This window comes from Tetrao urogallus, assembly GCF_951394365.1.
Source record: "Tetrao urogallus genome assembly, chromosome: 8".
Classification (NCBI taxonomy): domain Eukaryota; kingdom Metazoa; phylum Chordata; class Aves; order Galliformes; family Phasianidae; genus Tetrao; species Tetrao urogallus.
This window is the reverse complement of record NC_136821.1, coordinates 36,587,198-36,611,501: the sequence shown is the minus strand read 5'-3', so window position 1 is coordinate 36,611,501 and position 24,304 is coordinate 36,587,198. Positions and strand designations below refer to the sequence as shown.

At 44.3% G+C, this 24,304-nt stretch overlaps 2 protein-coding genes across 3 annotated transcripts in view; both read left to right on the top strand.

Moving 5' to 3' along the window:
• The window catches only part of PCNT (pericentrin), a gene marked incomplete at both ends in the record, with an annotated part of 92,714 nt that extends 78,904 nt beyond the window's left edge, over positions 1-13,810 (top strand). Inside the window, 8 exons of the mRNA XM_079539331.1 lie at positions 391-677; positions 1,456-1,558; positions 4,855-5,019; positions 8,418-8,656; positions 9,904-9,992; positions 10,446-10,599; positions 12,953-13,070; positions 13,778-13,810. Coding sequence (XP_079395457.1) covers positions 391-677; positions 1,456-1,558; positions 4,855-5,019; positions 8,418-8,656; positions 9,904-9,992; positions 10,446-10,599; positions 12,953-13,070; positions 13,778-13,810 — 1,188 coding nt within the window. The remainder of the gene's footprint in view (positions 1-390; positions 678-1,455; positions 1,559-4,854; positions 5,020-8,417; positions 8,657-9,903; positions 9,993-10,445; positions 10,600-12,952; positions 13,071-13,777) is intronic.
• A 3,990-nt stretch (positions 13,811-17,800) lies between these two features.
• The window catches only part of DIP2A (disco interacting protein 2 homolog A), a gene marked incomplete at both ends in the record, with an annotated part of 99,864 nt that continues 93,360 nt past the window's right edge, over positions 17,801-24,304 (top strand). For both annotated transcript variants that reach the window (XM_079539424.1, XM_079539423.1), the window contains one exon: positions 17,801-17,897. In XM_079539424.1, the coding sequence (XP_079395550.1) occupies positions 17,801-17,897 (97 nt within the window). The remainder of the gene's footprint in view (positions 17,898-24,304) is intronic.

Sequence of the window (24,304 nt, the reverse complement as noted above, 5' to 3'; positions counted from 1 at the left end):
CTTGTTAGCAAATGGAGAAGACCTTGAGTGTGGTTTAAACATAATAGGTAACGAAACTAAGTTTCACCCTTGTTTCTCAGCTCCTTCAATTCCATTAGAGGAACAGGCAGGTTTTGTAGACTCTGAAGACTTGTCAGTCACAAAGTCAGGAAATGGATGGAGAAAATGCCCATTCTATAGTTGTTAAATGGCTTCCTGGTAGCCTTGGAGTGCAATAGTATAAGTCTTCCCCTGTAAATAGTTTATGGCTTAAGAAACACTGAGATGTGGATGTGTTAGATTGGTGTGGTGCTTTTCTATCTGGTCTGCATATCTGTATCTACATACGTATTGATGTGTATGTGTGTATGTACAAGTGGCAATTTATTACTACTACTTCTGTTCAAATAGCAAAACTTGGAACTGCAACACCAGAGGGATGAACAAAGAATTAAAGAGATGCAGGAAATTGTGGCAATCTTAAAGGAAACAGAAAGAAGTCCTCCATCTCAAAGCAGTCAGCGAGGACTGTTGTGTACATCAGACAAAGATCAAAATGCCAAAGAGCCCATGACAAAAGAAACTGGAAAATGCAACTTGCAGCAGCAGCAGCAGAAGCAACAGCTGGAGAGGATAAGACAACAGTTGCTTTTTGTAGCTGCACACCTCATTGAGTTAATGTGTAAAACGGTAGATAAGTAAGTAAATTAAATACTGTTTATAAAACAGTACTTTTCTCTCCATACAGCTTCTGAACTTGTACAGATCATAGCTGACAGCCATCAGCTGAGGAAAATGGGTCGTATATCATTTCCTTTGCTTACAAGACCTACCTGGTGTGAAACCATGATTTCATGGTGCTAGCAGACTGTGTTTAAAAGATTGTCATCACACAGCAGCCATTCCTGTAAAAACCTTTCGTGCCTGCTTGTGAACCAGATCCAGGAAGTAACCGTTCAGAAAAAGAACAACTCCGAAAAGAAAAACTGGGAGTTGGAAAGAGCTTTCTAACTAATTAGTTAATTAACTAATTTGTTAATTAACAAATTCTGATTGGAGAGTAGTCAGAAAACAGCTTAATCAAGGCAGCTGCAGGTTTGGAATTTGGGGGAAGGGGGCGGGGTCCATTGAGCACAAAAGGGAAAAGTTGGTCATCAGGATAATTTTTTTGTTTCTTTGGCAGCAAAGTAAAATACCAGTAAAATTTTGCTGCGACCTGAATTTGCATGGTAGAACTTCAGATTGGTATAAAATACAGATTTCTGAATAAATTCTTGTTCATCACTATTTAGAAATTCCTCTATTTAATAAAAATTACTGATTTGTGTGCATTCATCATTGTATTTTGTGTGATAGATAGTAAATGAGAACAGCATCAAAACTTAAGATATTTCAGTGGGGAGGAAGAATGTATGCTAACTGTAATATGAGATTACTAGAAATCAACCACACTGAGCAAGTATTTCTTTTTAACAGAACAGTTAGCGACTGGTATGTATCAAATGATGAAGCTGTAGCATCTTTACTGCAGACGTTAAAGGAACTAAAATCAGATTTATCGTCTCCTCCTGCATCTCAGGTGAGGCAAATGGCACATCTTTGTTCATTATCAGGAAGTTATTCTGTGTTATTTGGGTTCTGGTACATATGTAAGTTGTGGCGGTGTTGGGGGCGTGTGTTTTGGGTTTGTTTTAACATTCTGAGGAAATTTGTTTGGTTTTTCTGTCTTGAGGATAGAAAAGTCAGGAACTCTTGTACTCGCACCATCTTTATACCAATATATTTAGTATATTTTTTGTATGTATGTCTCTTTCTTTGATGCATTGTTGAGTCTACTTCTGAAGGATTGTTTTTCCTATGTATGTAATAAGTATGTAACACGTCTGAGGATATCAAACTGTGGAAAGTGTTGCTTCCTCTTCTGAACATGTCCAGACACAATTATTTTTCAGCAAATTGTCAAGCATTTTTCAAAAAGCACAAGTCGTTTGTTATTTCATGAGGGAAGTTTTGTCTGATAGTTGCAGTATTACAGATATTTTTACATAACTTAGCAATTGTTGAAGGCTGAACTCAGGTGTATTGTTAGAAAACATATAAAATACATAGTTCTTTCTTTTCAAATTATTCATCATATAATATAACTTTACACTAACATATATGTCCTTCTATAGTTAGGAGATCTTCAAATGCATTGTAGCCCTTCTAACCTTTTTGTATTAAGCAGATTTAACAAGAGTTTTGGCTCTATTAGATTCATCTTCCCTCTATTCTCTTACTGCTTGACCTAGAAATTTGTACTAGATCCCCAGAAAAAAACCTTTGAGAAAGAATTGTGACTATTAAGAGGGTTCAGTTGTTCTCATGTGTTCCATAATACAAGCTTAATCTATGGGAAGATCTAGGCATGGTGCAAGCTCTCCCTGTGTCTTAACTACCGACAAAAGGCAATAAACAGTTTCCTTCTGTCATCTGTGTAACCACTTAGGTGGTTGCCAAGTGGATTATCTCCAGCCCTAAGGGAGGGGGTTGTAACCTTTTACAGGTAGGCATTTTTGAAGTTATTTCGACTATTTTCCTTTCAGAAAGCTGAGAGTCTGTGGGGAAGCTGAGCCTCCTTATGACTCCACTTAAGTCTGACTTAGTAGAGCTCTCTCTGGAACTGAGCTGTTTATCTGACTCAGCTTACTATGAGTTGTTACTCTACTGGAAAAGGAAATAATTGTTTGGATTCTTTTTTGATTTCCACCCTCGCTTCATTAGGTCTTCTGCTTTAGAAACTCTACTGCAGATCTTTTCAATGCACTTAGCTTTTCCACATCAGCTTCTTTAGTTCCAAGCTTCTTAACAAGATACCAGTGAATGGCAAGCTGAATAAGCAGTTGCTCCTGTCCTTGGATCACTTGGGTCCTGGAGAAAGCTGTTGTAATGACCACAGTCATTACATACATAAAGTCTCTTCTTAACAATAAGAAGTCTTTAGAGGAGCAGTCTAAAGACATGCTATCATTTAGCTTAGAGTACAACGATGTCTTTCTTTTTTCTGCAGGCAAACATCCCTCTTCTCTGCCCCATTTTCAGGCTGTTCTTCAGAACTGCCTCTTAGTTCAGGCGCTTCTCTGCGTTTCCCCTTTGATTAAGTGTCCTTGACCTCATGCTCTAGAAACAGAAGGAAATTATCTTTGTTGCACTTTAGGATTTTGATAAGTGGAGAACTATTAGAGAAACTTGCAAGATGTTGCAGAATAGAACAGACCAAAATGAGTAGATGGTAATCGTGTCAACTGGTGCAGTAGAAATCAAGCGCATAGATGCATATCAGCAGGATTCCTCAGACAATATGTGCTACTGCCTTCAAATTCAGCTTTTGTAGCTTTAGGTCTGCAAAAGGCCTGGGATGGAAGGACTGTAGTCCTTACTGGGATGATCACTAGAGAGATCTGCTGCTCCCCTCCAGTTCAGCATAAGACATGTGGGTTTTGTTTGAACTATTTTTGATAACAGTTACCTGAAGCATTAATAAGGGACAAGAATTTAACCTGAAAAGAAAGAAATACCTAATTTTAAAACAACACAGAAAATTGTGTTAGATTCTTGGCATTTTGGTGTTTTGCTGTGTCTTAAGCTCTTTTTGTATGTGCTGAGAAGTAAAAAAAAAAGCCTTTGGTTTCTGCAGTTCTAAAGGAAGTTACAAAGTCAGAAGGAAGGGAGGTGTTTTATGTGCTGCAAGCATACAGACAGTATGGGAATCCATGTTTTGTTTTTTCCCTTTCTGTTTTATAAAGAAACCATTGCAGGGATCAGTTTCTTTTATAGATCTGTTGTTGGAGAATGGGGGACCTTGGAAGCCTGTCACAAAACTGGTAGAACTGACATGATAAATAAGCATTACGAGCAGCATCTTGAGAAAAGGCTTCAGCGTGAACCACTTAGAGGGGTTGGTAATACATGGTAATACCAATCATTAATTGACTTGAGAGTTTTGCTGCTGTACGTGTTCCAGATACTGAAAGTATCTCTCTTTAATGGCTCTAGTATATTGCCCTTCATTATACAAGGTTTTTTGTTTGTAAAATTCAGTTCCTCAGGTAAGTAAAATATAAATGTCGAATATTACTGCATTAAAATATTCTTAAGAAATAACTCTTGAAAAAGTTTGAGCTCCTAGTAAGGCTGTACTGAAATAAGCTACAAGGAGAAATTGGGGTCAGCTGTGTGTACTGGCTCCTCTACTGTATAGATTTTATTTCAAAGGATAAAATGCTAACCATCTCAAAAACATCTTTCCTCTTGATTCTGATGTGCTGCATCATACACTGTAACTGCTGACAAAATTAAATTGATATGAAGAGGGTTATGAAGGCAGAACTTCTCTAAAAATTGAATCTGGAGTTGTTGGTCTCCTGGAAGAGATGATTTACCACAGAATTAATATTCTCAGGATTGAATACTGTTTTCTTAGAGGTTTCATCTGTGTATGCTTTACAAGGTGTTTTTGTGCATGTATGTAAACAAACACATTTCTGTGTCAGTTTCTCTGCTGGTTCTGGATGTGGAAGGAAGCCAGATGATTTGTTTCTGTTTCCACATGTTGGGGACCCTCTCTGTTATTACCATAAAGAGGTTTCTTGTAAAACTGATCAGACATATGTTTGGGGAAGGGATAACCTGATTAATTTGATACTGCTTAACTGGGGTTGCTTGTATTTTTCATTTTGTACCATTTAACACCTGAATGCTACTGGTGGCTGTTTTGGTGGTTCTTTTTGTTTAGTTTGTCCATGAAGTTAGGCTGTTACTTGACTTGAGATGTTTGGTTGTGGAAGTCATGTTCCGGAACTACAATGGCTCACTCACTTCTGGTTTCTTTTTTAGATCAGATCTACAGATGATACCAACTCTGCTCAAGAACTGGAAAGAGCTGCTTGGCAGCAAGAAAGAAGCATTCTGCAGAATGCACTGAAACAGGCAGAATCCGAACTGGCTAAAGCAACTGCTGGAACTGAAAACAAAGCAATGACGGAAGCATTCAATCCTAAGGTAAAATGATAGTGATGTTTAGCAAATAGCTGTCTGGAGCTGCAGGAGCAGGCAATGCTGAAGGCATTAGCACATCATTTAAGACAGGTGTGTCCAGCCTGTGGACCACATGTGATTGTGAAGAGCGCTTAACGTGGTCTCACATGCCATACACATAGTCACATTTACACAAGTGACTTTTTGTGATGATTGTAATGAGTCAGTCGCATGTAGCTTGAGTGTTGACTGTGTGGGTGACAATGGAAGGCTGTGGAGGGGGGGAACAGAGAGCAAGGCTCACTCCATCTCTTGTGGATGGAGTCTGGTAAAAGTCTGCATGTGTTACACATGATGTGCTTGTGCCACTTGATGAGTAAAATGCAGTCATTGCCAATAATAATAGCCGGTACCCTGGGCTGCTGCAAAAGAGGGGTGGCCAGCAGGGTGAGGGAGGCGATTGTCCCCCTTCTGCTCTGCCCTTGTGAGGCCCATCTGCAGTGTTGTGATGAAGTGTGGGGTCCCCAGTACAGGCGGGATATGGAGCTGTCAGAGTGGGTCCAGAGGAGGGCCACTAAGATGATCAGAGGGCTGGAGCCCCTCTCCTATGAAGGATTGAGAGAGCTGGGCTTGTTTAGCTTGGAGAAGAGAAGGCTCCGAGGAGACCTCATTATGGACTTGCAGTACTTGAAGGGAACTTACAAGCAGGAAGTGGACAACTTTTTACACGATCTATGGTGATAGCACAAAGGGGACTGGCTTTGAACTAAAAGAAGGGAGGTACAGGTTAGATGTTTGGAAGAAATTTTTTACTCAGAGGGTGCTGAGGTGCTGGAACAAGTTACCCTGGGAAGTTATGGATACCCCATTCCCAGAAATGTTCAAGGCCAGGCTGGATGGGGATGATGGGCAGCCTGATGTAGTAGTTAGCAACCCTGCTTGTGGTGTGGGGGGTTGGAGCTCAATGATTCGTAAGGTCCCTTGCAACCTAAGCCATTCTGTGATTCTATGAAACTAAAGGTGGCTAAGTCAGAGTAAAATGCTATAAAAGTTTTATGGTTTGTGAAATGAAATCAAGTCCTATGAATGGCCAAAACTGTATGACCTTGCTTTCCATTTTGATAAAAGAATTTGAGAATGAGTTTCAATAGTTTAGAAAAAATATCATTTGGGTATATTTGCAACTCCATTTTCAATCAATATAAATACATTACCTGTGAATTTTCAGATTTGAGTGTATAGTGTTGCAATCAGACATTCAACTCAAAGAAAAGTCTGATTGTGTCTCTTTACTAAGCTTTATAAGACTTATCAGAGAAAAATATCCCTCGTTTTAAATTCAAGCCTTTAGCGACTTCATCACTTTTTGGCAGTATGTACGTTTGTGAGCAACTGTTTTCAAGAATGAAACACAGAAAGAATGAAATTTCATCAAGTCTCTGAGGAGAATCTTGAGAACTCAGTAAGAATTGCATCCACTTCTACTGAGCTAGACTGATGTGTTAGTTTTACATAAACAAGATCAAACATCCCAGTAGTTTTATGTTTATGTTGCTCTCTTTTTTTTTGTTTGTTTTAATAAAAACAGAAAAGAAGTTTTGTTGCTTATATATGTGAACTACATTATGTATTTTTTTTATATGCATCCCATGACTCTTTCTCTTCACTCGCCATGGCCTAGGCAAGCCAAAAAATCGGACATCCCTCATTAAAACCTTTGGCACTTTTTTGCTTTCAGTACCTTACATGATGTACAGATTTACTGTGAGAAACTTACCAACTCATGTTGGTTTGGATTGTTCAGTTCTTTTTAGTATCATTCTTGATCATTGCTGAAGTGATTATTGTCGCATGTAGAACAAGTAACTTAGTAATTTTACTTGAGTTCTCAATTCGGCCTGCATTCTCTTTATTATGAATATGATAAAAACTTGCTGTTAGAGGGAAGCCAGGAAGCCTGCAGCTCAGTTTCTAGGGACAGAATCACAGAAACATTTTCTTTGAAAAGACCTTCAAAATCACCATCAGTACGACCTTATGGAGTCCATCACTAAACCATGTCCCTGGGTGCCACTTCCATATGTGTCCTAACTGCCTCCAGGGATGGAGACTCCACCATTTCCCTGGGCAGTCCATCTGACCCCTGACCACCCTCTCTGTGAAGGAATTCTTCCTGATGTCCAATCCAAACTTCTTCTGGCACAATTAGACCATTTCCTCCTGTCCTGTGGTTTTTCACCTGAGAACAGAGGCTGATCCCCTTCTCCCTGTGACCTCCTTTCAGGTAGTTGTAGGGAGTAACGAGGTCTCCTCTCAGCCTCATCTGGACTAAACAGCCCCAGTTCCGTCAGTTGCTCCTCATGTGCCTTGGTTTCTCTATTTTTCTTACTAGCTGCATTACTCTTCTGTACACAGTGATTGACTTCATAAATAAATGTGAATTAAGAACACTCTTTCCTTGTGTGTCCCTCATCAGAAAAGATTCTTTATAACTTTCTCTGTATTAAACAGAAACTTGCACCAAAAATCACTTATCTCTTTGGAATTGCTTTTTACTTTTAAATGAGGTTCAGATTTCTTGTCTAAGCATGGAATTATCAAACATCCTTTTTTATTTTTTCCTAATTTTAAATTTTCCTCTGACAGATTTGATTGTTATCAAGTCAGATAGACACCCATCCCAACATGCTTTCTGGTTAATATTTATTTAATACAATTGCTATCATTAAAGATTAAAAGTGTTAGAATCTCAGGTATGACAGTTCTGATGTGAAACTTTCAGGAGATTTAAAGCCATCTGATACTCTGAAGTTGGGTGCTTTTCAGCTTGGAATGGAGGTCTTGCAGCAGCCCTTGCATCAGCACTACAGACACAAAGACAGCACACCAACCAGTAACCATACCAAAACTTTTTAGCCTAGCCAAGAGGTAAAGAAGTTTGGTGAAGTGGTGCAAACATCTGTTTGTGATGTTCAGAGTGTAACATCACTGGTTTGCATTAAAAATACACAAGTAATAGAGTCATTATCATAAATACTTCTTCAAAATTTAAAGAGGAATCATAGAATTGTTTGAGATGGAAGGGGTTTTATCGGTCATTTGGTCCATTTCCCCTGCAATGAGAAGGGAAGCGTACAGCTAGATCAGGTTCTCAGAGCCCCTTACAGCCTGACTTTGGATGTCTGCAGGGACATGGCATTCACCACCTCTCTGGGCAACTTGTGCCAGTGCTTCACTACCCTTATTGTACTATGCTTCCATAGTTCATAATTGTTAAATAGCTTTCTGTGATCTTGCAAAGCAAAATCTTTAGGTACTCGCTCACAACCAGTTTCTGTGAATCCTTGCTGGGAAATGCAATCAACTTTTCTAGACTTGCTATAGCTAGATCTTCACAGCTTTAATTTTTTGTTTTCCTTCAGTTACAGAGATTATATAGGAAGTACCTAAGAGCAGAGAGCTTTAGAAAGGCTCTGGTTTATCAGAAGAAATACCTCTTGCTGCTGCTTGGTGGATTTCAAGACTGTGAACAAGCAACTCTCTCTCTAATAGCACGCATGGGAATCTACCCCTCGCCTGCAGACCTGCAGCTTCCTGCCTCCCGCTCCCGCCCTCTGACCAAGTTCAGATGTGCAGTCAGGGCAGTCGTTGCCGTATCAAGGTAAAAGCAAAACACTTTCTTGGAAATAGATAAAATTGGTGGTTGATATGGCTTATCCTACCTGAATATTAAGCAGAAGCTTTATCCACAGCGTGACTTGGCAGCTGTAACTTTGGCCAAATTGCCGTTTGAGAATCAGGGCTATGTTGAATGTGTACCAAAACAAAGGTTTGTAAAAGCTGATTCCATCTGTTGAGAGATGCTCAGTTGCAGCATGTTTGTACATCACTGCACAATAATTACAAGCTGATCTTTTCACTTTTTCCCTTATCTGTTTGGGACATACTGGGTAGTCTCTTGTATTGTAATGTTACCATCCCATCAGTGATGATTTTCTTCTCCTGAGCTCAGTAGCCTGTGTTTCATTGAGCTTGATTCTGTCATGTGCCATTATTTACTATGGAGTGGATTTTGCTATCTATGCACTATCCCTTATTGTGTCTTGAGTTCATCTATTGGAAGAAAAAGTTTTGAATGTAATAGGAAATTACTTCTGAGCAATCTCCTTGTTTACTAGAAACTGTTACGATGATATTTAAGGCTTTTTAGACTGTTGAGAAGGATGCTATAATGATAGCAGTATGAAAGGATAGAGACCTCCAAACTAACCCTCTGAGGCCTCACAGCTCCATGGAATTTAGGGCTGAAGTAGAAGAACATCTTTAAAACAAACTGGCAAACATTTCCAGCACCTCTGAGTGGATACAAATTAAGGGAGTTAATAGCCATCGCCCGACACAAAGCAACTGCATCCTAAGACTGTAAAGAGAATGTTGTGGTTAAGCTCCAATGTCTGTTCCTTTTTTGCTGTCCATTGAGCCATTTTGAGCGACTGGGTTACTGTGTTTTTGTTTTTCTCTTTTTTTTTTTCCTGCTATATGCGTAACATTACATGGTTATGTGGTCTCAAAATCTATTTCTTCAGTGTTTAGAAACTGGGGAAAATAAATAAGAGTGGGTTAAAAGCAAACAGTAATAATAATAAAAAGAAATAAAAGGTTAATCTAAACAATCTGCTGTCACCTCAGACCCTTAAGATTGTGTGGTCTTAGCACTGCAGAGAACTGACAGGTGATACAGTTATCATTGGGAAGATGCTGGCAGTCTTCCTTCTCCATTCCTACAAGGATTGTTACTTAACTAAATAATAAATTTAATATGCTTTATGCCTACAAAAAGTTTGATATTAAAATTTAGTGTATTTTTTCCTGTTATTAATGACTGTACAAATTTATTCTGTTACCAAGGTTGAAGTTTTTGGTGAGAAAGTGGAACAAGCTTAACAGAAAAAATGCCCAAGGTGAAACCATCTCCCAACATACAGGAAATAACACAGGTAAGCTTTTGGTCAAGTACATTTTTAAATGATAACTTGTCTCTAGCAGTGTTTCAGTAGACAAACAAAAAATCACCGTAAACAGACAAAAAAGCAAAGTATTTGTGTTGACACAGATCTGTTTATCTGTTTCCTTGTCATGATTATGAGTTTAAAATGACAGTGTAAGAAGTTAAATATGAAAACTTACAGAATTCATAACTTCACAACAGCTTCAAACTCGTCCTTTTCTCTCTTCATTAAACTTATCTGATAATTTTTTCATACTTTTTAAAGCTACCTATGATGGAAATCAATGCCATAAGTTATTAATAATACAAAGACAAATACTACTGTAGCAGTATTAAAATTGGTACATGCAGTGTAAAAAAGAAGTCTTAGAAGGGATTTGCTGTCCTGTGTTGCCAAGTGGTTTTTAGTGAGTGCTTTTCAACTGTTTCGTATTTAACACAGCCTCTGGTGCCAGAACAGAAACTCTGAAACAGCAGCAGCTCCCAGCTGTTCATGTAAGCTCTCCCCCAACCCGGGACACTGGCCTGTGCCACAGAACCAGCTCTGCGAGATCTGTGAGCTGCTCCTCCAAATCCTCTCGCCGGTCACACAGCAGGTCAGTCTGCAGTCTGGCTGATGTGTAATCACCTCATCAGACAGACTTTGCTAAAAGTGAGACAGCTACTTGGAGGAAGTACTCCAACAAGAAGTCTGGGTCTGGTAAATGTTTCCTTAGGTTCAGGTTGCTACAGAAGAGAATGTCTCTCTTGCTTTGAGCGTGTCTGGTGTTCTTGCACCGAGAACACTCAGTGTTGTTCTCCAGTTCAATCTGGCTATGTGAAAGCACTCCTGATAATGTTACCTTTTAGCCTTCTTTGAAGGGGAGTTCTTGCTGTTTTTGCCTACTAAATCGGGGATTGATGTTTTAAGCGTGAAGTTGATTCCTCCTCCTGCAGAAGTGGCTCTTCTACCACAGGGAAGCATTGCATTAATGTTAGTTGCCTTCAGACTTGCTACGACAGACTGAGGTATGTGCTGTGTACGTTCCAGTTTTTCTGTGCATTACAGCCAGTTCTGCACAGGAGTACAACCCCAGCTAATTATTGCTGGGTTGGAAGTCACTGGTGGCATTCTGCACAGCAGTATTGAGAAAATACCTCAGCTGCAAACTCCGTGCTGGACTTGGAGGAGTGTGGCCTTCAGCCATCATTGACTTTCCCAGTCTCAGTCTCTCCAAGCATGTGAAGTAACTTGGAGTATTGCAGAGCCAGGTTATTCCTCTTGTGGCTTCTTTCATATGATGCAGTTTTACAGCAATTGCTGTGCAGTCTCATCAGCTTGGAACGTGTGGCTTTTTTCCACTTCTTTGCTATGAATTGGAAACTTTACCCACACAAGAAAGATTATTATCATTTTTTTTTTTTTTAATGAAGAAAACTGAGTATTGCAGTTGAACCCAGCAGGCAGGTAAGTAGCACACGGCCTCTTGGTCACTCCCCGTCAGGGGGATGATGGAACTGGAAAAGAAAAAAATGCAAAAATTTATATATTGAGATAAGGATGGTTTAATGGGAAAGGGAGATCAACAAACCAACCAAACAAACAGAAAAGCAAACCAAATCAAATCGAAACCCAGCCAACCAAAGGAAACAGGTGATGCACTCATTGACCAAGCCAATCCCTGAGCAGCAGCAGCAGCTTCTCTGGCCAACTCCCTCCAGTTTTACAGTTTTTTCTCATTATGCCCTATGCTATCAAATATCCCTTTGGAAGGTTTAGGTCAGCTGCCCTGGTCCTGTTCCCCCCCAGCTCCTTGTGCCTCCCAGCCCCCCTCGCTGGAGGGATAATATGAGAAACTAAGAAACTGAATCATCCCTGGCTCTGTGCAGCACTGCTCAGCAGCAACTAAAACATCACTGTTGTTAATATTATTCTCACCCTAAATCCGAAGCACAGCACCATACCAACTACTCCAAAGAAAATTAACTCTGTATCGGTCAAAATAGGACAGCCAGTAACAAGTAAACAGCTGTGGTGAATGAGCATTACCCAAAGACATCAGAAGGTCCAAATTGTTTTACATTTCATTTTATTTTGTAACCCTGCTGGCTGGTTTGGGGAACAAGACAGGGCAGTGCTCCTCAGGAAGGACAGGTAGGACTCTGTTTTGCATAGAATTTAGCGGAGAATTGGAGACCTGCAAGCATTACCATAAGCCTAAATTCCTACTCCATCCCAGCCCTCTCTCACAACATGTACGAGGATCTCATAGACAGAAGCACAGGCAGCTTACTACTGAGACATCATCTGTATTGTATGAAATGGGAAAATAATCATTGTAGATCCTTTTCACTCTGTGTGACTGGGTTAGTGATGGCTAAAATCAAATGTGGATGTGAGAAGCATTTCCTGGCAGAGATGAACAGAAGGAAGGGAGTGATAGGAACTGCATTCCATTATATGAAAAAAAATAAAGGGAAGACCTCCCAACTCCAGGGTAGCAGTGTGTTTGCATAGAATGTTCCCCCACAAGTATGTTTCTATTATTAGTTTTTTAAACTTAATAATGTAGCAATACAGTCACAGTATGTGATTTAAGCTTTTTCAGCCTTGTCCTTCCAAGTAGACTTTAACCTGCTACACACTTGGATGCAGCATGCTTGTCTCCATAGAATTGGGTTTATCCAGCCATTTGCATTTGCTTCTTACTGCAGCTTTCTTAGAGGAACTTTTGGTTGCTTATCAGGAGAGTGAGACTCGCAGGTACTCCAGCTCTTTCCAAAACATCCTTTCTTTTGTTTCTTCTGTAAACACAACTTCCTACTGTGTTTTTTTTCAATCTAGCTATGTGGAAGTTTTTGGTCATGTCTGTTGATATTTGAGTTTGCTTTGCACTGAGTTACTGTCTGTATGAGTATAAATTGGAGTGTGGCATGAGGGGAAAAAAACCCAACTTTTTCTTTTTTAAGATTGCCTCCATCCACTTCAGAAAAGTCACCTGTGCCTACTCAGGATCCTGAACGATCACTTACAGAATACATCCACCGCTTGGAGATTATCCAGCAAAGACTAGGAGGGGTGCAGCCAGGTAAGAGGAGCACTGCTGCACTCAGAACTGTGAGCAGCCTGGGGTCCTTTTTGCATGGGTTTGCATGCATATTGTCTGTAATGCTTAGAGAATGTAAAAAGCATCATTTTGTTGAAAGATTTATTTTATGTGTGGGAGGAGAAAAAAATTAAGTCTCTGAAACGTCTTACCTCAAATTAGTCCAAGTACGTCATTTCTCAGAGTAACTTCAGTGAAATTCTCCTGAGATAAGAGTGAATGATTTCCGTGCCATTTTTCCCCTCCTGTAATCAAGTCAAATAAGCAAGTTCTGCAGTTTAAATGAAATGTATGGAAATAACTTGCTTTAAATTCAGTCACTGTGATGTCATTGTAATAGCTGAGTATGGCCTCCTCTGCAGCGTGAACTATCCTACTTCCTTCATTTATCACTTCCTGTTGTCCCATACCAGATAAAAAATGAAAATACCAAGAAAACCCCAACGAGGCAACCATATTTTTCTCAGGCTAAAAAACACACGAGGCCGGGGTGCCTCCTCCTGGCTCCAGTGAGCCCTATGCATTGGAGAGGCATCTGGGCAGCCATTCTTCTGGGGTCTTTGGAACACCTTCCCCAAAACTTACTTTCCCCATCCAAGTTTGTTATTGAGTTTTCTGGTCTGAGCTTGTATGGGTGATCAAATCAGATAATGCCATGGATGTTTTTGTCCAACTGTTTTCCCTTCAGACTGCTGTTGCTGATTCTTTCCCTATGTTCTAGATGCTCATCCCCAAATCACTTGTTTACTTCCTGAGACTACTTGTGGGTCACTGTGGTCATCGATTTCTCGGCAAGAAATGTTTATTTCCTCCTACCAGCACCTTCCTTAGTTCCCCATACACTCAGCCAAAAGCTGAACAGATTTTACTGTGCAGATGTCATGGCACTAGGGGTGGGCCACTTTGATCCTTCTGCAAATTGCATATGCACACCTGCATGTTTCTTTCACTACGCATAACCTTTGTCAACGCTGATTCCCAGGCAATCCTGTATCTTATAACTGTCCTGCGGCTTTTGCACCAAGATGTTGGTTGGGCTGAGGCGAGGAAGAAAAAAACATACTTGACTGAAACTGCAGAGCTCTGTGACAGTCACTGATGCTCTTACTGCCGCTTCCTTGATCTCTGTCATCAGCAGATAGATCATCTCTATGGAGATGTTTGTGGAGGGTGGGACAGGCATTCAGTTGCTGACCCAGCAAAGGTATCAGTAATGGTTTGTACTTATTTCTGCATTTGGAAAAATAACGACTTTAAAACAAACTTCTGAGGCAGATTCTTAAGATCGTGTGGTAGAATCCTAACACACCCTCAGAGTTAACCTTGACAACTTAAACTTGAAAACCATGTGTGTTTCTCTAGAGAGAGGATTTTGGCTTTGCCAGAGTTCATAGGAGCATGGTACAGCTGGATAACAGCTCTGGGGAAAGTCCAAGACATTGTTTTTCTGGCTGACTTCACCAAATACTTTTTTTTTGTTTTTAAGGTTTAAAAGGTTAAAAAAAAATAATAAAAAAAAAAGGTTAACTTTTTTTTACAAATCCTGATCTTTTATCCTTAAAGTCAGTGGCTACACAGTGGCATTTCCATGTGGAAACTAGCACCCTTGGCAGCATTCTTCCTAGAAAACTTAACATCATGACCTTTGTTTTTTCTTTTCCCAAGTACTTTGTTTATGGCAGATGTGGATAGTCACATGCTAGAATTGAAACCTGCGGTATTTCACAGGATGAGGTATTTTGTGCTAAGTGTGGAGCACTTAACTGAGTACAATGCATAATGGTTGGAGGACGTTCACGGTACCAGAATGACGCTGTGGGGAGTTGCAGCACCATACATGAAGCTTCAGAACAGAGCTCTGAGTAACGTGAGGTTGCTGCACTTTACATCACCCCACAGATACAACAGCTTGAACAGCAGCAGAGTGCAGGTGGGATCATCACAAGAGCAGTCGTTGAAGAAGCAATCCATTGCTCTCTGCGTACTCTTCTGAGTGAGCATTGGTCTTAACGTGTGAATGTTTGCTTTGGCAGGGCGGTAAGCTTTCAGGTTCCTGGGTGATCATGAAGATGGTAATTGCTTTCAGTGTAGCTCATGTGAAGTATATGGAGGAAATAACATGCTGCTAACTGCACCCTGTTTAGCATAGCACAATTACTTTTCTAATACCCATTTGTTTTATTTAAATTTAGGACAAGTTCCAGGCCTGCCTTGCCAGAGAAACATGAAAAAGTGATCAGAATGCTTCTGAAATCTGTGCTGTGAAACCGCCAAGTTATTGCTTCCTTCTGAGTTATTCCCTGGTGAATGGAGCACTTGTCATCTCCTGTGCAACTAAATAAAGGGCAGTGCTTTTGCGTCAGAATTTCATGACTTTTTATTATACTTCAGTACTATAAGAGGAAATTTCTTTCCACTAAGAGCAATGTTTTACATTCTCATGCAGAATTACTGGTATGTTGACAGCTGAAGTGTGCCTGTATCACTGTACTGTCAATTGCAAAGAGTCTGTTCGGTGTTTATTTTTCTATAGTGTATAGCTGGATTCCTTGTAAAAAAAAAAAAAAAAAAGTTATTAAAATCACATTTTATTAGTGAGCTCTTACAGCATATAGTTATTTGTTTTCACCTTACAATTTTTTCTTTTTCTTTTTTTTTTTCTTATTATCTGTGTTTTAGTATTTCTGCAAGATTGTTAACTAACAGCAGCTAAAAAACTCTCCCAAATCATCTTTAAGACACATTGCCTTCTGGGATTTCAAGATTTGCTTTTTTGGCTTTGCAATAAATAGGACTTGTTTCCCTCAGTCTTCCTCGTCACATTCCATTTCAGTATCAAGCCACTCCTTGGATTCTTCTATGACTGACCTTGACCTAATAGAAATTTAGAAAAAGAAAAGAGCTAACTTTTTTGCAATTACTGATCTTGTTTATATCCCTAAAATCAACAGCTGTGGTGACTTTCTCACATGGAAACTCCGACACCGTGCTCAGCAGGATTTTCCCTGGCACCCTTAACATGGTGTCTATATCCATGATACATTTGACATTGCTAGAGAACATCAGTCTTCCTCAGTTCATGCCAGGAGCTTCTGTGCCACTTGGAGGTGTGGCTTTGGAGCTCTGGTGCCAGCCCTTGGAAGATGTATTCTTGCCCAGAGTCCTGGCACTGCTGGGCTGATCCTGCCCTGACCACTTTTGTCCTTAGCCCATGCTTCTGGCTGTTGTGAGGAAGTGCTGTCCCCAATAAGGCAGTGTGTTTTTGTTCTTCACTGGTTGGAGCATCTAGTGCTGCATTCTGGGGTCACAGGAACACAGGATGCTGCAGTTCAGGCTCACACCTACAGCTCTGAGAGGCAAAGCTGCCCTTGGGCAATGTGGCTTGCTGATGAGTGCTGATGGGTGTCATTCTGCATCTGGGTGCCCTATCCCACAGCTCTGCCATGGGCAAAGCCTTTGAGTGCCTCCCTTGTCCCTGCAGGCTGACTGCTCCAGAGGTACTTGTGCATGAACAAACAATACCTGATTTGGTGTGAAAGCCTGGAGAGTAAGGTGGCTTCTGCAAAGTTCTAACCACGTGAATTGACAGAGCAAGTTTATACAGATCCATGAGCATGGCAGATTCCTTTCATTCTGGTTCCGGGGCCTTTAGGCAGATCTGTCAAAATATGCCCTGAATGTTAATGGTGTCCTTAACACAGCATCAGGTTGTATTCTGCTATACACAATATGCATCTCCAGACAGGCATTCACAGCTGACACTGAATAAAATCCATAATTTCATGTTTGCACGTGAATCGCACTTTGCATTTTTCCTTTGGGTGTAGGAGGGCTGTCAGGACCTGGCTCTGCAGCAGTTTGGTGCTGCTTTTTTTATATCTGCCGTGCACCATGCTCTGTAAGTTAAGCATCATGGGCTGGGCACAGACACACGTGTGAGACAGGGGCTTGGTCCACGTGTACGGAGCCATCCCTGCACACGGTGGGCCGGGAGGGGCTGGTAGGCAGCGGCAGCAGCGATGCTGGAACTCCCAGTGAACGGTGAGGTCTGACACCCAACTCTTTGGGCAGACAGCCGGCCCACCTTTACAAAGGTCAGTTTGGGGGTGTGCGCTGTCTACGTGCTCTGCTGGTAGTGGGTTGGCACGACGTGAGGATTGCTTCTGCTCTTTGCAATGAGTGTAGTGCCTGAGGTACGCTGGCACATCTGTCTGTGCCGTAAGCAATCCATCGTCCGGGAGATTCACTGCTCTGGAGGGGTGGACGAGACCGGAAACGGTCCGAGCGCTGTTTTGCCGCGTACAGAACGCTCGGTATTTCCTTACCGGCGCTGTGTGCCATAGCGCAGAGCACTGCGGCAGGTCAGCCCCAGGGCCGCGCACGCAGCACAGCTTGGCACAGCGGGGTCCCGATTTCAGAACCGACCGAGGCTCCTCCGCCACCCCGCAGGGCTCCCGCTCACCGAGGACGGCCCGGGGCGAACGCGCGCGGTGGGGCCGCTCCGGCTGCGCTGTGCCGCCCCGTCCCGTCCTCGCGCGGAGCCGCCCCTCGTCTTTCCGCCGCGGCGCCGCTCCGCCCGGCGCTGCCGGCCGCTGGGAGGCGCTGCCCGGGCCGGGCCCGGCGGCTGCGCGGTGCGGTCGGGCCGGGAGCTCCCCTTCCTGCCGCTCCCGCCGGAGGCGGTGCTGGGCGGCGGCCGCGGCGGGCCCGCGCTATGGCGGCCGAGCGGGGCGGCTGCTCGCTGGACGCGGTGCCGCTGCCGCCCGAGGTGCGCGAGAGCCTGGCGGAGCTGGAGCTGGAGCTGTCGGAAGGTGAGAGCGGAGCGGCGGCGGCCGAGCTCCGGGGCGGCGCGGTGCTGGGGCGCGGTGCCTCCGCCGCGGCGCCCGGAGAGGGGCGCGGGAGCCGCTCCGGCCTCGCCCCGCTTCCCGCGGCCGTGCCCGGGTCGTGCCGGGGGCTTCGGCAACGCCTCCCGGCCCCGATTGCCGCGAGGCCGTGCGCGGGGCCGTGTCTGAGTGCGGCCCTGCAGCGCCGCTCCCTTCCTCCGCCTCCGCTCGGCGCTGGGCGGCGGTTTGGCGGTTCGGTTCTTCGGTTCTGCTGGTCGGTTCGGCGGTTCTTCGGTCTGCTGGGCGGTTCGGCGGTTCGGCGGTTCGGCCGTGGCCCCGCGCTGCCGGTCTCACCGCTCCGCTGCCGCTCGGACGCCCCGCGCTGCCCGGCCCGACGGATCGGCGCTGGGCTCTGCCTTCGCTGCCCGTCGAGGTCTGAGATCCGAAGCGAATCGTTTTTCGCCTCGGTGCGGTTCTGTGCAGAGCTCTTCAACGTGAGAAAGGACAGCCGTGGCGGTGTTCTTCCCCTGTCCGTTCCGGCCCGTCGCTGCCCGCAGGGATGGGGGAATCTCTTTCTCCGGGACGCTTCTCATGCGACCTGCCGGTAGGCACCTGCTACGGCGCGGCTTTGGGCGGGGGATCTGCAGATGCGCAGAGATCCTTTCCAGCCCCCCGGCCCCGTGCTGCCGTGTGTCGGCTCTGTGACCGCCTGCCGTCCGCAGGCGCTGCTCGGACAGACGCGCTGCCCTTGGTGCGCAGCGCTCACGTGCTCGGGTGGGAAGGAGCGGCGATTCCGGGTCGTATGTTTGCGGTTTAATCTATGGAGGATGGGTACAGACTGTGATACCCTGTTTCTGGAAGAAGTAAATTAATCCGTGCAGACCGTTGGTTATTTCCCTCTTTCAAAGGCAGGTGAGTGTCCTCTTTCGAGTGGCTCCTGGGATCCTCCATGCTGCACGGCCGCGATGGGCGTGCTGAGTTCAGCAGCTCCTGCTGCTGCCTGCGGTCTGCTGAAGGTGCCCATGGCTCCTTCCTGTGGAAGGAAGGAAGGGAACTTGAAACAGTTTTCATCTATAAATAAACCGGGAAGCTGGTTCAGAATTTCCCCCTTTTTTGCCATAGGTTGTCATGGCAAAACTTGAGGGAACTAAAGGTTGGAATCCCTTTTTTTCCTGAAGTTCAGTCTGCAATGCAGATACAAATGCCCTTGTGTTGTTTCCAAGTTTGTGTCTCGTTATGACAGAGTATTGCACCTTTGTGAATAGATGAAGTATTTGTGCAGTGCTTTCCATTAATGTTTGATAATTTTCAAGAGCAGTCCTTGTTTAGACACAAATGCCACTCATGTAATTTATTATTTTATTAAAACTCCAGTTTATTTGAGAGCTGCACCTGGAAACACATTCGTGGCTCCTTGTGGTGTGGCTTGTGCTTAGCTGTCCCCTTGTCCTTCTCAGCTTTCTCCATAGCATGTTGCTACAGGCAGGCTAATTGGGGGGGAGGGGAGCGCTGTGCTGAAGCTCTTAGCAGAGATTCTCTCTGCTATAGAGAGGTTTGTTTGTTTGTTTTTCCAGTTCAGGTATATTCCGCTGCCTGTCAGTGCTGCTTGTCACGTTGGAAGTTCATTTCTGGATGACTTCTGTCCAATAGGATCAGCCTAAAGACAGAGGAATGCTTGCATGGAGTTTACTATCTTAATTATAGCCTTATGATGAAACAGTGCAGTGTACCGAGCACCTGGCTGTTGTGTCCGTGCTCTGATGCCTGCAGATGGGCTTAGCAGTGACTGCTGGGCAGTGCGTGACTGTGCTGACTGCACTTACTGGGGAGACCTGCTGGCACTTCAGTGTGGTTTCCTGACAGTGAAGTGCAGTATTGGACAGCAAAGGTGTTCCTGCACCTTTCTGTTAGGGAAGTTCTCAGGACATACGTCTGTAATTCGTGCTTTTGTTCTTGTGATCATTTAATACCTGAAAACAAATATGATCTGCAGAACGTTAGAACTGGCGAGACAGATCCTTTGCAAGTGACTGTCAGTGGAACTTGACCTTGACCTGCAACGTCTTCAATGCTTAGTTTCAGAGCCTCTCCAACAGAAGATACTGTGTCACTGTGTGATAACATCTGAAGATTGCCTGCTGCTACTGGGAGTAAGCGAGCCTGTGGACCAGGGAGGGGCTGCTGTTGAGCATGCGGTGCCCTTCATCTGGTTTGCAGTTGGGAGAGGTCACAGTGTTTCAGTAGTGTGTCCCTACACACTGACAGCTTTGGTCGTGCTTGTGTTTCTGCTGTTTGGTGCATGTATTATAGGGATGTCGTTAGGAGAGATTCCATTACCTCAAGGAGATGCTTGACTGGGAGGCAGGGAAAAGGGGGCTTTGCTCAGCTGGGTGGAGGATTTTCTTTGCTATCAGTGAGGTGAAGACAGTGTGCACTTGGAACTGCAGTCATAGCTGCCTGTAAACGTGTCCTCCAGGGGGAAAGCTGCATCTTCACAGTGGCAGACCTTTGTTCCCAGGCTTGTTTTCGTACCCAAGCAGTGGCCTGCCTGCTCTAAAAGCCTTATTTCAGTATTCTGGGGCTGGGTTCTGGTTACTGCTAGACTTCCTACTACAAGAGCAGGAAACGAGATTGCTGGAAAAAAGGGGGCTTTAAGAGCTTTAAGGGGCTTTCTTGTTATGATAGAGAACACAAACAGATTTGTTTAATAATGTGGCAGTTGGAATGAAGATTTTCCCTTCCTGGACAGTTAGTTATGATGTCTTTAATGATACTATTGCTCTTAAACTATGAAGAGGAAATAGCATCTTTACTTTGTATGGTCTGGAGTGGACTTCCTGGAATCATTGGGGTTGGAAGGGACCTCTAGAGATCCCTGTCTCCAACTTCCTGCTAAATCAGGTTCCATAGAGTAAGTTGCACAAGAAAGCATCCAGGTAAGTTTTGAATATCTCCAAAGATGGAGACCACACAACCTATCTGAGCAGCCTGTTGTATTGTTCCAACGCCTTCAAAGTAAAGAATTTCTTTCTCAAGGTTATATGGAACTTTGTTCTGCTTTGTGCCTATTGCTCTTTATCATGTCTGTGGGAACCACCAGGAAGAGCCTGGCCCCATCCATTCGACACTCACACTTAAATATTTATGAACAGTGATGAAATCATTGCTGGTTCATGGCCAACCTGCTGTCCACAAGGGCACCCGGGATCTTCTCCACAGAGCTCCTTTCCAGCAGGTCAGCCCCTAACCTGTACTGATGGGTGCTGTTATTCCAGAAAATGAGCTCAGACTGACCAAAGTGCCAAGTGTCTGCCGGGATAGATGCCATTCAGCATGTTTCCCTGGTGGATAGGTGTCCTGCCCATAGGGTTCTGTTTGTTGCCTGGAGAAGAGGCCAAACCCCTCCTCATCACAACCTCCTTCAGGAAGTTGTACAGTGCAATGAGGTCTCCTCGGAGACTCCTCTTCTCCAGACTGAACAATCCCAGCTCCCTCAGCCACTCCTCCTCCAGTAACATTTGTGCTCCAGACCCCTCACCAGTTTTGTTGCCCTTCTCTGGACACGTTCCAGGGCCTCAGTGTCTTTCTGGTAGTGAGGGGCCCAGCACTAAACACAGCACTCGAGGTGCAGCCTCCCCAGAACTCAGTACAGAGGGGTGATCACTCCCTGCTCCTGCTGGCTGCACCATTTCTAATGCAGGCCAGGATGCCGTTGGCCCTCTTGGCCACCTGGGCACTGCTGGCTCGTGTTCAGCTGAGTGTTGATCAGCACCCCCAGGCCCATTTCCTCAGTGCAGTCTTCCAGCCACTCATCCCTAAGCTTGTGGCGTTATCTGGGGTTGTTGTGGCCAAAGTGCAGGACCTGGCAGTTGGCCTTGTTGAGCCTCATCCCATTGGCCTCAGCCCAGCGATCCAGCTTATCGAGATCCCTCTGGAGGGCCTCCCTGCCCTCACGCAGATCCACACCACCTCCCAACTTGGTGTATCTGCAAACTTTCTGAGGGTGCGCTCAATGTCCTCATCTAGGTCATCAGTAAAGATATTAAACAGGATGGGCCCCAGTACTGAGCCCTGGGGGACACCACTTGAAACGGGTCGCCAGCTGGACTTAGCTCCACTGGGCAGGGCCCGTTAGCTGGTTCCTTACCCAAAGAAGAGTATACCTGTGCAGGCCATGGGAGCCAGTTTCCCCAGGAGAATGCTGTGGGAGACCGTGTCAAAGGCTTTGCTGAAGTCTAGGCAGACAACATCGACAGCCCTTCCCTCATCTACCAGTCTGGTCACCCAGTCATAGAAGGAGATGAGGTTGGTCAGGCACGACCTGCCTCTCATGAACCCGTGCTGGCTGTGCCTGATGCCCTGGATGCCACACACGTGCCGTGTGATCTCACCCAAGATGAGCTGCTCCATAACTTTCCCTGGTAACCGAGGTCAGGCCTGTAGTTCCCCGGATCCTCCTTACAGCCCTTCTTGTAGACGGGAGTCACATCGGCAAGCCTCCGATCCTCTGGGACCTCTCCAGACAACCAGAAGCGCTGGTGGATGGCCGAGAGCAGCTCAGCAGTCACCCCTGCCAGCTCCCTCCGCACCCTGGGATGGAGCCCGCCCGGTCCCATGGACTTGTGACAGTCCAGACAGAGGAGGAGCTCTGTGTCTCCATCTGAATCACTGGGGGTATATTCTGCCTTCCATTCCAGACTTCCAGATCAGGGTGTAAAAGTGCCCTGATGATAACTGATCTGCTTATTAAAGGCAGATGTAAAGAAGGTGCTGAGGACCTCAGCCTTCTCCTTATCCTCAGTGGTCACATTCCTTGCTGCATCAAGCAAAGGATGGAAATTCTCCTTGGTTCTTCTCTTACCACTGATATATTTATAAAAGGATTTCTTATTCTCCTTTACTGCAGTGGCGAATCTGAGTTCAAGTTGGGCTTTTGCCCTCCTAACTTCCTCCCTGCATACCTTAGCAACTTCTCATAATCTCCCCAAGCAGCCTGTCCCTTATTCATGGACTCTCTCGTTTTCTTCTGGAGTCTCAGCAGTAGTTTTTGGCTCATCCACACCGGTCTTCTTCCCCTACAGCTTGCCTTACGGCACTCAGGAACAGCCTGTTCTTGTGCGCCGCTTGTTGAGTTTGGTGGGAGAACTTTGGTCTGGTTGTGCTGCCAGCCCTTGGGTGCCAGCATTTGTCCCACAGGACTTTCTCCTTCTCTATGCTCTGCTTCCCAACCTTGTTAAGTTTTTTGCCAGTCTGTGAGGGCACGGCTGGGCTCAGTGGTCCTGTCCAGAACGTGATGAATGTGGTTTTGTAAAGTGAGATGCCATCACTGGAGCTGTCCCCAGTGCTTCACAGTTATCCCAGCACATTAATGTAATTGCAGCACTGATAAACAGGAGGCTGGTAGCTGCGCTGGCTGTATTACTGCAGTCAAAACCAGTTTTTCATGCTTTTACTGGTGTCTTAACTTAATTTTCCCCTTTTTTATTGTTTCAAATGAAAAGCTATTCCTGAAAAAGGGGACGGGTTGTCAGTACTGCTGCAGAAATGTTGTGTTGTTATCTAAGCCTTGCTATGTCTTTATAAAACTAACTTGTAAATTAGAGGCTTAAGTGAGATGGCAGTTAACAAAAACAGTGTGAAAACTTTGAAGTCCTGTGCGCCATTCTCTGTGATTATAAGATAAAGAGAAGCCGACCTCCACAATCAGAGTGGAATTTAGGATTTTTTTTTCCTCTGTTTTGGAGGATAATTAGAAATGGTCTGAGGAACTTCCCGTATGGAGTCTCGGGTTGGTGTTAGAGATGAGCAGCAGCCATGTCGGAAAGCTCTACCGGAGCAGCAGCGTAGCATGGTTGGCCGTGGGTTTTGTCTGTAGTGCTCCATCCCTTTCTTGCAGATTCCCAGTTCCTCCATCACTTCCACTGGTCTTGGAGTTTTTTCATTTGCAGGTTGTATTATTTTCTGTCAGATTTTTTTCCTTTTTGTTGAAGGAGGAAACTTGTTCTGAAACATGATTTCATTGATGAAGAGCTATGGAGCATGAAGCAATGATTCAAGACCTATGCTTGCTGAGTTACAAATGTAGCCCCGTGTGTGTTACTGGATGTAACATCCTTTTATGACGCCTGTATACAAATACAAAAGCAAAATATTCGGTCATCTCTCTCTCTGATTACGTTTGGCATTTGTGTTCAAGTATTTAACAGTTTCTTGGCACCAGGTTTGTAGCTCTCAAGATGCATAATTTTTTGGGCTGTCCTCAGTTTCTTGAAGTGATGATGGCAGTACTGAAGCACTATCAGAAGATGGATGGAAGGTGTTTGTATGGATTTCCAGCACCATTTGGTGAATGAGGTCAAAGAAATTCTGCAATGCAGAATTCAGGGGGCAAAGCT